Here is a 16,932-nt window from a genome sequence, read left to right as displayed (position 1 = left end):
GAAAGTGTAGCTGCCATTATGATGTGCACTCATGTTTTCTAATGCCCGTAAGTCTTCAACTATACAAAGTATTTCAATGCTTGGAATCTGCGCTTTTGCTTGATATACTAGTTACTATGGTCATCTACTTAGTTACCATGGTCATCTACTTAGTTACTATGGTCATCTACGTCACAGCAGCCCGGACGAGGCACCAAGCAGTGTGGGTGGGGAGCGTTTCCACAGAGTGTCCGCCTGAAATGCGGGTGTCACACTGCAAAAAGTCAGTGTTCAAAAACAAGAAAGAAAAACACAAAAATGAGGGGTATTTTACTTGAACTAAGCAAAATTATCTGCCAATAAGGACAAGAACATTCGGCTTGTCAAGACTTTCCAAAACAAGTAAAATTAGCTAACCTCAGTGAACCCAAAAATACCTTAAAATAAGTATATTCTCAATAATAACAAGTGCACTTTTCTTGGTAGAAAAAAAAAAAAAGACCTTTTAGCTCAATATGTTGAAAAATATTCTTAAATGAAGTAAATGCTAGTGCCATTATCTTGACATAATGATATGCGCTCGGCATTACATTTACTTATACTAAAAAGTAATGTATTGTTCTTAATGGAAAGGCAACAAGGCAAGCGCTTGTTACTCTCGGGGTCTCCTAGCCGCTCAGGCAAATCATATTGTCTAAAAATGCATTTTTCCATGGATAACATGACATCATCGCGCCAAGTGCGTGCTCTTTCAGTCAATTAGTGCGCATATATACAGCCCGGCCCCCGGCCAAAAAAAAATTGTATTATAATTTTGAAGAATTTACCTGAATGTGCATGAACTATTTCGGTTCAAAATGGTTAGAAATGTCACATGTTAAATGTTTAAATATCAGTTTACTGTACTGTGCCAACTGTACTACTATATGAGTACCTGTTTTCTATTGTTTCATTGGAAATAAAACAGCAAAAGTCCATTTGGCTGTCATCTGTTTTAATTATGAGACACAATTGTGTCAAAATCATGTTTTTTTTCATGCTTGAAATAAGAAATGATTACTTTAAAAAAGTAGTTTTATACTTGTGAGTGTTGATGACACAGCTTTGCATCAGTTGATATTCTAGTTCCAAGCATGTTTTACTCAATATAGCTCATAACTAGGGATGTCCGATAAAGGCTTTTTGCCGATATCCGATATTCCGATATTGTCCAACTCTTTAATTACCGATATCAACCGATACCGATATCAACCGATATATGCAGTCGTGGAATTAACACATTATTATGCCTAATTTGGACAACCAGGTATGGTGAAGATAAGGTACTTTTTAAAAATAATAATAAAATAAGATAACTAAATTAAAAACATTTTCTTGAATACAAAAGAAAATAAAACAATATAAAAACAGTTACATAGAAACTAGTAATGAATGAAAATGAGTAAAATTAACTGTTAAAGGTTAGTACTATTAGTGGTGCAGCAGCACGCACAATCATGTGTGCTTACGGACTGTATCCCTTGCAGACTTGCAGAAAGAAATGGGGGGAGGGAGGTTTTTTGGGTTGGTGCACTAATTGTAAGTGTATCTTGTGTTTTTTATGTTGATTTAATTTAAAAAAAAAAAAAAAAAAAAAAAAAAAGATACAGATAATAAAAAAAACGATACCGATAATTTCCGATATTACATTTTAACGCATTTATCGGCATCCCTAGTCATAACATCTCAGCACCAAGCTTTAATATCTTACTGAGATCATTTAGGACCAAAACATTTAAAACAAGTAAAACACTCTAACATAAAATCTGCTTAGTGAGAAGAATTATCTTGTCAGACAGAAAATAAGCAAATATCACCCTTATTTGAGATATTTCATCTTACTTAGATTTCAGTTTTGGCAGTGCAGGGACAGACGCGGAATGAGATGTTTACAACAAAGCTCTAAAGCTTAGTGATATATCAGATGTATCAGATTGTAGGTGGGTTTATTTTTACCCTTCGCGTTTATATTTCGCTGCGTTTGTTGCATTTCACTTGATTGTAAAATAAGTGGGTGGAGAAGGGGTGTGACGTTCATACGTTGTCAATATTCAATGTTTTATCGTTCATAGTTAATATTGTAAATCCCACATTCTTTATTTTCATGTACATTCTGGGTGTCTCATTCAGTAAAACAATGTAAAATTCCATTACGTTTTTTAAGGCGGTCTGTCATAACCAGGGGTCCCCAAACTACGGCCCGCGGGCCGGATACGCCCCCCCCCCCAGCGTCCAAAATCCGGCCCGCAGGAAGTCCCAAGTTAAAAAAAAAAAAAAAAAATTATAATTTTTTTTTATTTATTTGTCCTTACTAGTCCTTTTTCTACTGTCTCCTAGCCACTCAGGCAAATCATATTGTCTAAAAATGCATTTTACCATCGATAACGTGACATGCAGCAAGTGCGCTCTTTAAGTCAATTAGTGCGCGAGGAATATATATGTATATATATATATATATATATATATATATATATATATATATATATATATATATATATATATATATATATATATATATATATATATATATATATAATATATACACACATATAGACACATATACATATACACACATATATACAAATATACCTATATATATACATATATACACATATACATATATATATATGCATATATACACATATATATACATAGACATATACATATATACACACACATATATACACATTTACATATACATATACATATATACACACACACACACGCACATTTACATATTATATATATATATATATATATATATATATATATATATATATATATATATATATATATATATATATATATATATATATATATATATATATATATATATATATATATATATATATATATATATATATATATATGTATGTGTGGGAAAAAATCACAAGACTATTTCATCTCTACAGGCCTGTTTCATGAGGGGTTTCCTCAATCCTCAGGAGATCCTCAGGAGAAAAAAAAAATCTCCTGAGGATTGAGGATTGTGATTTTTTCCCACACATACATATTACGCTCTACCACGGTATCGAGCACTATCTTTTGGATAATCTAATTAAGACATATATATATATATATATATATATATATATATATATATATATATATATATATATAGCGCGGCCCCTAGCCAAATTGTTTTACTCCAATGCGGCCCCGGAGTCAAAAAGTTTGGGGACCCCTGGTCATAACGTTTTAGCAATCAATTAAACATTATTGTGATGTTTTGTATTAATGTATTAGTATATGTAGATAGATAGATAATAATAATAGATTGTATTCGTAAAAAGCACTTTACATTGAGTAAACGACCTCAAAGTGCTACAGTGTATTAAAAAAAATATATATAAAATATAAAATAAATAAAAATAAAAACTAAAACAGCCAAATAGCTAAAACTAGTATGCATATATCTAAAAAAAAAAGGCTTTTTTTTTTTTAAAAAAAAAGAAGGGTTTTTAAGCCTTTTTTAAAAGCATCCACAGTCTGTGGTGCCCTCAGGTGGTCAGGGAGAGCGTTCTGTTTTGGAGAACAGATCATAACAGAGACTTATTTTCCTGCTGTCACTCGTCTTCGGTGGCTTTAAAAAGACATCGTTCACTTCAAAGGCTCTCGTTCGCGACGGGACCCATCACTGTCGCACTTCAGTGACGATGTAAAATGTAGATGGACAAATCAATATTATTGATCCCTCGTAGGGGAATTCATGTGTCCAGCAGCATAACAAAAACACATGCATTCATACCAGCAACTATAATAAATAGGTATTTCTCACAGATGCCGACAACAGTAATAAAGTGCACATATATTTATATTTGTTAAACAGCACATTTGTCTACAAGTGCCCTCGGTGTGCATGATGTACGCAGCCTTCTGCTGAATGCTCAGTCGAGGTGACCCTGAACACAATAATTGGCACAAAATGGATGGTTAGCCTTCAACGGCGCTTTGAGGCATTTGTTATTAAGGCCGTATAAATAAACCCGGATTTGTCCACTGGTTCATTTGACAAAAAAGGACGACAGTGCACGTCTCCGCTGTCCTTTTCTGTCTGCAGCGTTTCGTGTTTCTTAGAGGAGAACTGCACTTTTCTTGGAATTTTGACTATCATTCCCAATCCTTATGCAAGACAAGAACACATGTTTTTTTTTTCTTTTATTTAATACATTCTAACTCCTAAATAAACACTAGCAACAGTCAGCTAATAATAATAATAATAATAATAATAGATTTTATTTGTAAAAATCACTTTACATTGAGTAAACAACCTCAAAGTGCTACAGTGTAATAAAAGAAAATAAAACAAATAAAAAGATAATAAATAAAAAATTGAAAAAAAACTAGAACAGCCAAATAGCTCAAACTAGTATGCATATATCTTTAAAAAATACTTTTTTTTTTTTTTTTAAAAGAAGTGTTTTTAAGCCTTTTTTTAAAAGCATCCACAGTCTGTGGTGCCCTCAGGTGGTCAGGGAGAGCGTTCCACAGACCCGGTCTCCCATTGTTCGTAGCTTTGTCCTCGGAGGTTGGAGGAGGTTAGCCTGTCCGGAGCGGAGGTGTCATGTGGAGGATTTGGGGGTGAGTAGTTCTTTGAGGTAGAGGGGGGCATTTCCATGGAGGCACTGGTGGGTTAGTAGGGAGACTTTGATTTCCATCCTGAGTGGAACAGGAAGCCAGTGAAGGGATTTGAGAGCTGGTGTGATGTGGTCATATTTCCTAACAATGGAGGTAATTAGACTGGCTCTGTTCTGACTGTTTTTTTAATTACAGTGGAACGTCGATTCACAAACGCCTCTGTGCGTGTGTTTTTTCTCTCTCTCGAGTAAACAGCACGAAGAAACAGAAGCTCCAGTTTTTGTTGAGGGTTGATGTTCCTTCTTTTGAAATATTTTCCTTCCTGTTTTATTTCTTTACACTTGTTCCCTTCATTCAGGTTTGTAAGATTGATTGATTGTGCGTGCTGCTGGTCTGCTAATAGTACTAACCTTTAACAGTTAATTTTATTCATTTTCATTCATTACTAGTTTCTATGTAACTGTTTTTATATTGTTTTACTTTCTTTTTTATTCAAGAAAATGTTTTTAATTTGTTTATCTTATTTAATTTTTTTTAAAAAGGACCTTATCTTCACCATACCTGGTTGTCCAAATTAGGCATAATAATGTGTTAATTCCACGACTGCATATATCGGTATCGGTTGATATCAGTATCGGTTGATATCAGTATCGGTAATTAAAGAGTTGGACAATATCGGAATATCGGATATCGTCAAAAAGCCATTATCGGACATCCCTAATATATATATATATATATATATATATATATATATATATATATATATATATATATATATATATATATATATATATATATATATATATATATATATATAAGAAATACTTGAATTTCAGTGAATTCTAGCTCTAAATATACTCCTCCCCCCTTAACCCCGCCCCCGACATGAAGTTTTTTGAGTTTTGGTGAAATGACTTAGTTGTGATTTCCCTCTCTGCATGAAAGTTTAAAAGTAGCATATATGAATGCAGTATGAAGATTGAATGTAGACACATAGAATCATCATACTGCTGTGATTATATGCATCAAGTGTTCATTCAAGGCTAAGGCAAAATATGGAGATATATATGGTGTATCGTGACATGGCCTCAAAATATCCAGATATTAATAAAAGGCCATATCGCCCAGCCCTAGGTTCCACTGTATTTTTTTTTCTTCGACTGTATTTTCAAACCAGGGACGAAGACACTGGTGTAAATATGCAAGGTTGTAGCCAGTGCCTCATTTCCATCTTTCGTCCCTGCGGCAATTAATCCTTAAGAACAGGACAGCACCAAACAGCAGGACATCAAGGCCTGTCCTATCCATCTTAACCAACTGGAGATTCTTCAGAAGAAAGCCATACGTGTTCTATCACAGGTAAACTTAAATGCTCCCTCAGATCCTCTTTTTCAAGGGTACAATCTTCTGAAGCTTATTGAGTGCAACAGATTCCGCAGTGCTTGTATTATGTGTAACAAAGTATACGGATTCAATTATAGACTCTGCCAGATCATTCCAGTGACCACTCCTTCTCATAGACCTAACACGAGAAGTAAACCTTTATTAACCGTCATCTAGAGCTGTGGTCCCCAACCTTTTTGTACTTGAACATTTGTCCCAAGGACTGGAGGGGAGGAGGGGGGGGGGGGTAGTAAAAAAAATTTTTTTATTTTTTTTTCTCATAAAGAAATACAATCATGTGTGCTTACGGACTCTATCCATGCAGACTGTATTGATTTATATTGATATATAATGTATATATTGTGGTTTTTATGTTGATTTAATTTTTAAAAAAATATATATATAAAAAAAAATAAAAAAAATCTTGTGCAGTACCGAGCCGCGGCCCGGTGGTTGGGACCACTGATCTAAAGTGTACAAGCTTTAGTATAGAGCAGGGGTCAGCAACCTTTTTGAAAGCAAGAGCTACTTCTTGGGTAGTGATTAATGCGAAGGGCTACCAGTTTGATACACACTTAAATAAATTGCCAGAAATAGCCAATTTGCTCAATTTACCTTTAACTCTATGTTATTATTAATAATTAATGATATGTACACTTAATTGAACGGTTTAAAAGAGGAGAAAACACGGAAAAAAATGACAATTAAATTTTGAAACATAGTTTATCTTCAATTTCGACTCTTTAAAATTCAAAATTCAACCTAAAAAAAGAAGAGAAAAACTAGCTAATTTGAATCTTTTTGAAAAAGTTAAAAAAATAATTTATGGAACATCAATAGTAATTTTTCCTGATTAAGATTAATTTTAGAAATTTGATGACATGTTTTAAATAGGTTAAAATCCAATCTACACTTTGTTAGAATATATAACAAATTGGACCAAGCTATATTTCTAACAAAGACAAATCATTATTTCTTCTAGATTTTCCAGAACAAAAATTTTAAAAGAAATTCAAAAGACTTTGAAATAATATTTAAATTTGATTCTACAGATTATCTAGATTTGCCAGAATATTTTTTTTTGAATTTTAATCATAACAAGTTTGAAGAAATATTTCACAAATATTCTTCATCGAAAAAACAGAAGCTAAAATGAAGAATTAAATCAAAATGTATTTATTATTCTTTACAATAAAAAATTAATTTGCTTGAACATTGATTTAAATTGTCAGGAAAGAAGAGGAAGGAATTTAAAAGGTAAAAAGATATATGTGTTTAAAAATCCTAAAATCATTTTTAAGGTTGTATTTTTTCTCTAAAATTGTCTTTCTGAAAGTTATAAGAAGCAAAGTAAAAAAAAATGTATGCATTTATTTAAACAAGTGAAGACCAAGTCTTTAAAATATTTTCTTGGATTTTCAAATTCTATTTGAGTTTTGTCTCTCTTAGAATTAAAAATGTCGAGCAAAGCGAGACCAGCTTGCTAGTAAATAAATACAATTTAAAAAATAGAGGCAGCTCACTGGTAAGTGCTGCTATTTGAGCTATTTTTAGAACAGGCCAGCGGGCTACTCATCTGGTCCTTACGGGCTACCTGGTGCCCGCGGGCACCGCGTTGGTGACCCCTGGTATAGAGTGTAGAGGTCCGGTGATCTGGAATGAGATTGATAGCCTTATCAAATATTTTTTTTAAAGCGTTTTAAGCTAAATGTGCTGCTGCGTTATGCTTAGTATATTTCGCACACCAGTGACGTGCAGTCAGGGGAGGCAGGGCAGGCGGGGCCTTACGTGCCATCATGGAAAGAAAAAAAATGTAAAAAGAAAAACAATTAATTAAATTGTTATATGTATCCAGTGATTATACTATAAAGTTATTTTCCATTTAACTTCACCAGTTTTAGATTATTTTTATTCAAAATCGCTGAATTTTCACATTTGCCGTTCAAATACTGAGAAGAGACTTGCTGTGATCAGCAGCCAGTTGAGGCACGTCACTCAGTTGTGCCTCAACATGGATTGCGCAATGACTCGGCTAACTGCCGGCCTGCTGTGCAGTGAGACCGTATTGCTATATGAATTATATTATACATTTCCATAGTTGAGTTAGCTGAGGTATATAATGTACAGTGTATTTTGTCAACAACTGTATGTGTGTAACGTATTTCTTGTGCTGAGCGATCATAAAACTGCTGCGAAGACGCACTGGCTGAGGCTCGCAGTAGTCCCGCCTCCTTGTGCCGGTTAATGCACTCCCGCCGTAGAATGCACCCTTTACAATTTACACCCCCCGCCACCACGAAAGGGACAAGCGGTAGAAAATGGACGGATGGATGGAATCTTTAAATCCACCAAATCAGTCTCGATATCCTATTATTAAAATTTGATTAAAAAGTTGCGGCTTTGCGATAATCTTATCGTACTTACAGAGGTCAAGACCAAAATTATGCGACTAATGTGAAATCCTCAGCCGTGAGGGGGGTGCGACCGTGACGTGCGGTGAGGTTCATGGCTGGTGAGGCACTGACTTCATCACAGTCAGATTTACAAACATATGAACCCTAAAGAGTATCTTATTCACCATTTGATTGGCAGCAGTTAACGGGTTATGTTTAAAAGCTCATACCAGCATTCTTCCCTGCTTGGTACTCAGCATCAAGGGTTGGAATTGGGGGTTAAATCACCAAAAATTATTCCCGGGAGCGGCGCCGCTGCTGCCCACTGCTCCCCACTGCTCCCCTCACCTCCCAGGGGGTGATCAAGGGGATGGGTCAAATGCAGAGGACAAATGTCATTACACCTAGTGTGTGTGTGTGACAATCATTGGTACTTTAACTTAACTTTAACTTTACACATACAAACTGTAGCACACAAAAAAGCACATTTAATAAGAAAACGTTATTATGGTCTTACCTTTACTTATAAATGAAGTCCATGCACCGCTGTTGTGCTGGATTAATGCACCCCCGCCGTAGAATGCACCCCCTGACGGGAGTGTTATATCAACTAAAGCCCACACTTAAACTTTCCACGTGCAAGATTGAATCTATTTAAAAAAGTTATTTAATAAGAAGCCAAAAAGTGCAAAAACAACAATGTTGGTGTTGGAGGAGTTGTGAATGACTGCTGGGCCACAACATTAGGTACACCTGCAGACTGCAGCACAGATTTCATATTTCATTCATTCACAACTCCTCCAACACCAACATTATTGTTTTTGCACTTTTTGGCTTCTTATTAAATAACTTTTTTAAATAGATTCAATCTTGCACGTGGAGAGTTTAAGTGTGGGCTTTAGTTGATACAACACTCCCGTCAGGGGGTGCATTCTACGGCGGGGGTGCATTATTCCAGCACAACAGCGGCGCATGGACTTCATTTATAAGTAAAGGTAAGACCATAATAACGTTTTTTTTATTAAATGTGCTTTTTTGTGTGCTACAGTTTGTATGTGTAAAGTTAAAGTTAAGTTAAAGTACCAATGATTGTCACACACACACACTAGGTGTAATGAAATTTGTCCTCTGCATTTGACCCATCCCCTTGATCACCCCCTGGGAGGTGAGGGGAGCAGTGAGCAGCAGCGGTGCCGCGCCCGGGAATCATTTTTGGTGATTTAACCCCCAATTCCAACCCTTGATGCTGAGTGCCAAGCAGGGAAGAATGCTGGTATGAGCTTTTAAACATAACCCGTTAACTGCTGCCAATCAAATGGTGAATAAGATCCTCTTTAGGGTTCATATGTTTGTAAATCTGACTGTGATGAAGTCAGTGCCTCACCAGCCATGAACCTCACCGCACGTCACTGTCGCACACCCCTCACGGCTGAGGATTTCACATTAGTCGCATAATTTTGGTCTTGACCTCTGTAAGTACGATAAGATTATCGCAAAGCCGCAACTTTTTAATCAAATTGTAATAATAGGATATCGAGACTGATTTGGTGGATTTAAAGATTCCATCCATCCATTTTCTACCGCTTGTCCCTTTCGTGGTGGCGGGAGGGGGTAAATTGTAAATAGGTATCCGGTGGGTAGATTTTAAAATTCTACTGAATTTTGTACATAATATGATGATGTATAGTACAGTATAGTACAGTATAGTACAGAATTTTGTACATAATATGATGATGTATAGTACAGTATAGTACAGAATTTTGTACATAATATGATGATGTACAGTACAGGCCAAAAGTTTGGACACACCTTCTCATTTCAATGTGTTTTCTTTATTTTCATGACTATTTACATTAGAGATGTCCGATTATGGCTTTTTTGCCAATGTCCGATATTCCGATATCGTCCAACTCTTAATGACCGTTTACCGAATATTATGCCTAATGTTGTTGTGATGCCCCGCTGGATGCATTCAACAATGTAACAAGGTTTTCCAAAATAAATCAACACAAGTCATGGAAAAAAAGTGCCAACATGGCACTGCCATATTTATTATTGAAGTCACAAAGTGCATTATTTTATTTAAACATGCTTCAAAACAGCAGCTTGGAATTTGGGACATGCTCTCCCTGAGAGAGCATGAGGAGGTTGAGGTGGGGAGGGCGGGGTTCAGGTGGGAGGGGGGGTAGGTAGCGGGGGGTGTATATTGTAGCGTCCCGGAAGAGTTAGTGCTGCAAGGGGTTCTGGGTATTTGTTCTGTTGTGTTTATGTTGTGTTACGGAGCGGATATTTGTCCCCCCCTCTCCCCCCTCTCTAGGGGAGACCGGTGCAATGGACGTCGAGTGGGTTTAGCATAATATTGGGAAAGTCCAGTCCATAGTGGATCTAACATAATAGTGAGAGTCCAGTCCATAGTGGATCTAACATAATAGTGAAAGTCCAGTCCATAGTAGATCTAACATAATAGTGAGAGTCCAGTCCATAGTGGATCTAACATAATATTGAGAGTCCAGTCCATAGTGGATCTAACATAATAGTGAGGGTCCAGTCCATAGTGGATCTAACATAATAATGAGGGTCCAGTCCATAGTGGATCTAACATAACAGTGAGAGTCCAGTCCATAGTGGATCTAACATAATAGTGAGAGTCTAGTCCATAGTGAATCTAACATAATAGTGAGAGTCCAGTCCATAGTGGATCTAACATAATAGTGAAATTCCAGTCCATAGTGGATCTAACATAATAGTGAGAGTCTAGTCCGTAGTGGATCTAACATAATAGTGAGAGTCCAGTCTATAGTGGATCTAACATAATAGTGAGAGTCCAGTCCATAGTGGATCTAACATAATAGTGAGAGTCCAGTCCATAGTGGATCTAACATAATAGTGAAAGTCCAGTCCATAGTGGATCTAACATAATAGTGAAAGTCCAGTCCATAGTGGATCTAACATAATAGTGAGAGTCCAGTCCATAGTGGATCTAACATAATAGTGAGAGTCCAGTCCATAGTGGATCTAACATAATAGTGAGAGTCCAGTCCATAGTGGATCTAACATAATAGTGAGAGTCCAGTCCATAGTGGATCTAACATAATAGTGAGAGTCCAGTCCATAGTGGGGCCAGCAGGAGACCATCCCGAGCGGAGACGGGTCAGCAGCGCAGAGATGTCCCCAACCGATGCACAGGCGAGTGGTCCACTCCGGGTCCAGACTCTGGACAGCCAGGACTTCATCCATGGCCACCGGACCTGTGTAACTCCGCCTCCACAAGGGAGAGGGGGGCAGAGGAGAAAAGAAAAGAAAAAAGGGGGTCTATTAAAAGGCTAGAGCAGGGGTCACCAACGGGGTGCCCGCGGGCACCAGGTAGCCCGTAAGGACCAGATGAGTAGCCCGCTGGCCTGTTCTAAAAATAGCTCAAATAGCAGCACTTACCAGTGAGCTGCCTCTATTTTTTAAATTGTATGTATTTACTAGCAAGCTGGTCTCGCTTGCCCGACATTTTTAATTCTAAGAGAGACAAAACTCAAATAGAATTTGAAAATCCGAGAAAATGTTTTAAAGACTTGGTCTTCACTTGTTTAAATAAATTCATTAATTTGTTTTACTTTGCTTCTTATAACTTTCAGAAAGACAATTTTAGAGATAAAATACAACCTTAAAAATGATTTTAGGATTTTTAAACACATATACCTTTTTACCTTTTAAATTCCTTCCTCTCCTTTCCTGACAATTTAAATCAATGTTCAAGTAAATGTATTTTTTTATTGTAAAGAATAATAAATACATTTTAATTTAATTCTTCATTTGGCTTCTGTTTTTTCGACGAAGAATATTTGTGAAATATTTCTTCAAACTTATTATGATTAAAATTTAAAAAAAATATTCTGGCAAATCTAGAAAATCTGTACAATCAAATTTAAATGTTATTTCAAAGTCTTTTGAATTTCTTTTAGAATTTTTGTTCTGGAAAATCTAGAAGAAATAATGATTTGTCTTTGTTAGAAATATAGCTTGGTCCAATTTGTTATATATTCTAACAAAGTGCAGATTGGATTTTAACCAATTTAAAACATGTCATCAAAATTCTAAAATTAATCTTAATCAGGAAAAATTACTAATGATGTTCCATAAATTATTTTTTTTATTTTTTCAAAAAGATTCGAATTAGCTATTTTTTTCTCTTCTTTTTTTGGGTTGAATTTTGAATTTTAAAGAGTCGAAATTGAAGATAAACTATGTTTCAAAATTTAATTGTCATTTTTTTTTCGTGTTTTCTCCTCTTTTAAACTGTTCGATTAAGTGTAAATATCATTAATTATTAATAATAACATAGAGTTAAAGGTAAATTGAGCAAATTGGCTATTTCTGGCAATTTATTGAAGTGTGTATCCAACTGGTAGCCCTTCGCATTAATCACTACCCAAGAAGTAGCTCTTGCTTTCAAAAAGGTTGCTGACCCCTGGGCTAGATTATACAAATGAGTTTTAAGATGGGACTTAAATGCTTCGACTGAGGTAGCATCTCTAACTGTTACCGGGAGGGCATTCCAGAGTACTGGAGCCTGAATAGAAAACGCTGTACAGCCCGCAGACTTCTTTTGGGCTCTGGGAATCACTAATAAGCCGGAGTTCTTTGAACGCAGATTTCTTATGGTACAATACAATCAGCAAGATAGGATGTGACACATACGCCTCGCTGTTGTTGCCCCCTGCGGGGTAGCAGGAGTACTGCATGCATGATCAGCCCTAGTTTGAATAGTTTCATTAAGCCTATTTGGATGATGTTTGGCCGGACGGATGTGCCGCCAGTTGTTCTAACGGGAATTATTGCATATTTTTCTAAATGTGTCATTCCTTTTCTCTCTTTCTTCATCCTTGCATATTTCAGTTTGATGTCGGGTCTGGCGGCTCTGGATGCCAAGTGCTCCAGCCGCCTGGGCATCATGACCATCTCCTACTACCTCTGGACCACCTTCGTGGCTGTGGTCGTGGGCATCGTCATGGTGTACATCATCCACCCCGGTGGAGCCGCTCAGAAGGAGGACTCCGATGAGAGCAAGAAGCCAATGACCAGCTCTGCCGACGCCCTGCTGGATCTCATTCGGTGAGAGAGTTTCCCCACGTTCAGTGTCTGGTAGCTTAGGGCCTGTCCCCACAGAAACCGTGAAGATAGCCTTTCATCCGCACGCAAACAACATTTTTGGCGGTCTGAAACAAAAAGACTAGGTCTGAAAAACCTCAACCCAATGACAAACCTTGGAAGGCACCGTAGATGTGGGCACTTGTTTTGGTACGTTCTAATTAGAGATGTCCGATCATATCGGACCGCCGATATTAAATGTAATATCGGAAAATATAGGTATCGGTTTCAAAATGATCAGTATCGGTTTCAAAAATTAAAATGTATGACTTTTTAAAACGCCGCCGTGTACACGGACGTAGGGAGAAGTACAGAGCGCCAATAAACCTTAAAGCAGGGGGTGTCCAAAGTGCGGCCCGGGGGCCATTTGCGGCCCGCAGGGAATTTTTTCACGGCACATTCTAAAAATACGATGAGAAAAAAAAAAAAAAAAAAAAAAAAGTGGTATAAAAGAGCAAACAGGTGAAATGTAACAAGAAAATGTTGCATTATTTACTCTAATAACACAAAACTGCCATGCAGGCTGTTTCTTCCTTGAAAAAATAATAATGAATCAAAATCAATGTCATTATGAATTATTGACCTATTCAAGGCTCCATTTACTTCACATTAAATATTCCACTTTGAGATATTTTGGGGGTGAAAATGTTGCATATTTTTTGGTTGCCATTTCAAAAACAAAGTTTTTTAAAGAAGGGCCTAGAACCAACAAACAAAAAACATAAACAACAATAAAACTTAGAATTGACGGATAGATCTGAAGTTGATCTTGAGACTATTGTGGTAAAAGTTTTTTTTTTAAATGTTGGATTTATTTTTTTAAACTTTACTGAGCAGTACCCTTTTGGATCCCCAATCATTTTAGTGGGACTTTTTTTTTTTTTTTTTTTTTTAAGTGTCATTGCTCAAAAAAATAATGAATTAAAATCAATGTTGTTATGAGTTATTGACCTTTTTAAGACTCCAATTATTATATAATGTCAAATATTCCACTTAAAATTTTTATTGGGGGAAAATATTGCATATTTTGTGTTTTTTTCCACAAAAAAAAAACACGTTTTTTCCTTGACAAAAATGGCATACAACTTAAATCTTTAAAAGCGTTATATTGACAGATAGACCTAATGTTGATCTAGAGATTTAAACCTTGAATAATAAAAGTAATAATAATACTAAATAATGACACATTTGTAATATTTTTTTTGACCAAAACCTTTTGGGGTCCGCGGGATCAAGCCTGAGTGGAGGCCTAAATGTATCTTTTTTATACATATATTGTATTGGTTTTTAAAATAAAAAAATATCAAAATGGCCCCCGCTTGCTTTGATTTTTCAGTGTGCGGCCCTCAGTGGAAAAAATTTGGACACCCCTGCCTTAAAGGCACTGCCCAGTCACATAATATCTACGGCTTTTCACACACACATAAGCGAATGCAATGCATACTTGGTCAACAGCCATACAGGTCACACTGAGGGTGGGCGTATAAACAACTTTAACACTGTTACAAATATGCGCCACACTGTGAACCCACACCAAACAAGAACATCCGCACCGTAACACAACAAATACCCAGAACCCCTTGCAGCACTAACTCTTCCGGGACGCTACAATATACACCACCCACTACCACCAAACCCCACCCCCCACCCCCCAACCCCGCCCACCTCAACCTAGTTGTCTTTCATCTCCTTTTTAATGAGTTCAATTTTCTTATTAAAGAAAGTCATCAGCCGAGTGGGTGGAGCTACCGGGCGGAGTCCCTTGCTGGGTTAGCAATGCTACTGTACTGAACACATGGGAGAGTGGCTGTGCCAGCAACCTGAGGGTTCCTGGTTCAATCCCCACCTTCTACCATCCTCGTCACGTCCGTTGTGTCCTCGAGCGAGACACTTCACCCTTGCTCCTGATGGGTCCTGGTTAGCGCCTCGCATGGCAGCTCCCGCCATCAGTGTGTGAATGTGGAAATAGTGTCAAAGCGCTTTGAGTTCCTTAACCCTGTAAGACCCAAATATAGAAAAACCTAAAAAATGGATATTTAATAAATATTAAATTATATGTATATTATATATATTTATATTAAATACATATTTGACCTTTCGGATGTTGTTAAAGGAGGCATTTGATGCAGAAATTGAAGAGTTTAAAAAAAAAAAAATGTTTATGTATGTATTGTTGCGTTTGACCAGATGTTCCTCCAAGTGGGATGTAAAACGCTGGTCAGTCCCAAGTTCCTTAGATGACATATAAACTGATCTCAAATATACCACCAAGCACAGTATAGGTATTTTGTAATTTATTGTCAAATATTTGAGAATAGAGACCAGCCTCGAACAACACATACAAATGCGTAGCCCAAGTTGATCTGGCATTCCAAAGGAAAAAGCAACTCTTTTCACACAAAGAAAGCCCCCCCCCCCCCCCCCCCCCCCCTCCTCTCAACACTGATAAGAAGAGAGACTTGGGGGTTGTGTTCACATTCCTGATGGTTTACGACCCTGTCTAAACAGGCAATCTGAAGACAAAGAGAAACTAGTATACAGAGTATACATGGAAAAATATGAGCTGATTCAAACATGATTATGAATAAAGAAATAGCTCTTAAACATATGCATTATCCACAATTTTTAGAGGAAATGTTGTAATATTGCAACATTGGGCTTTGATGGGAGCAGAATTTCTGTATTTGTACTCACTTTGTCTGAACAACTAAGGGTTCATTTGCAGGGTGGATTGCTTACTTAGCCCCATAACGGTATATACCATTAATAATAATCACACAAGTCAATTATTACAAATGTAAAAAATATGAAACAAGATGAAACTCTTAAAGAACGCTTCCCCCCCCCCCCCCTCTTTTTTTCTTTTCATGCCATTGGTCATGAAGACTTTCATTGGTGGTAACAGTCCTAAAAACAGTCCCTGTCGTCTGTAAAACGTCTGTAGAATATATACTACCCATGTATAGAGAAAATACCTCAGGCAGTAGTGGAGGGAATACAACCTGTTTGAGCCCACTGCAACAAGCCAGCTATTGGACTACCACATTCACCCAGTGTTGTATAATTGCAACAATTATATAACAAGCTCTAAATGAAATTTGATGCATCTGTTCCACAATAACTACATATGTACATGCTCTAAACCAGTGTTTTTCAACCTTTTTTGAGCCAAGGCACATTTTTTGCGTTGAAAAAATCCGGAGGCACACCACCAGCAGAAATCATAAAAAAAACAAAAAACTCAGTTGACAGTAAAAAGTCGTTGTCGCAGTTGTTGGATATGAATTTAAACCATAACCAAGCATGCATCACTATAGCTCTTGTCTCAAATTAGGTGTACTGTCACCACCTGTCACATCACGCCGTGACTTATTTGGAGTTTTTTATGTTTTCCTGTGTGTAGTGTTTTAGTTCTTGTCTT

General features: G+C 36.6%; 1 protein-coding gene across 1 annotated transcript in view; it reads left to right on the top strand.

The window, feature by feature from the left end:
* The window catches only part of LOC133651202 (excitatory amino acid transporter 5-like), a 120,258-nt gene that overhangs the window by 40,503 nt on the left and 62,823 nt on the right, over positions 1-16,932 (top strand). The window contains exon 3 of the mRNA XM_062049230.1: positions 13,260-13,475. Coding sequence (XP_061905214.1) covers positions 13,260-13,475 — 216 coding nt within the window. The remainder of the gene's footprint in view (positions 1-13,259; positions 13,476-16,932) is intronic.

This window comes from Entelurus aequoreus, linkage group LG05 (genome assembly GCF_033978785.1).
Source record: "Entelurus aequoreus isolate RoL-2023_Sb linkage group LG05, RoL_Eaeq_v1.1, whole genome shotgun sequence".
NCBI lineage: Eukaryota > Metazoa > Chordata > Actinopteri > Syngnathiformes > Syngnathidae > Entelurus > Entelurus aequoreus.
Note: the sequence above shows the minus strand (reverse complement) of the source record. Positions and strands in the feature narration are given on the sequence as shown.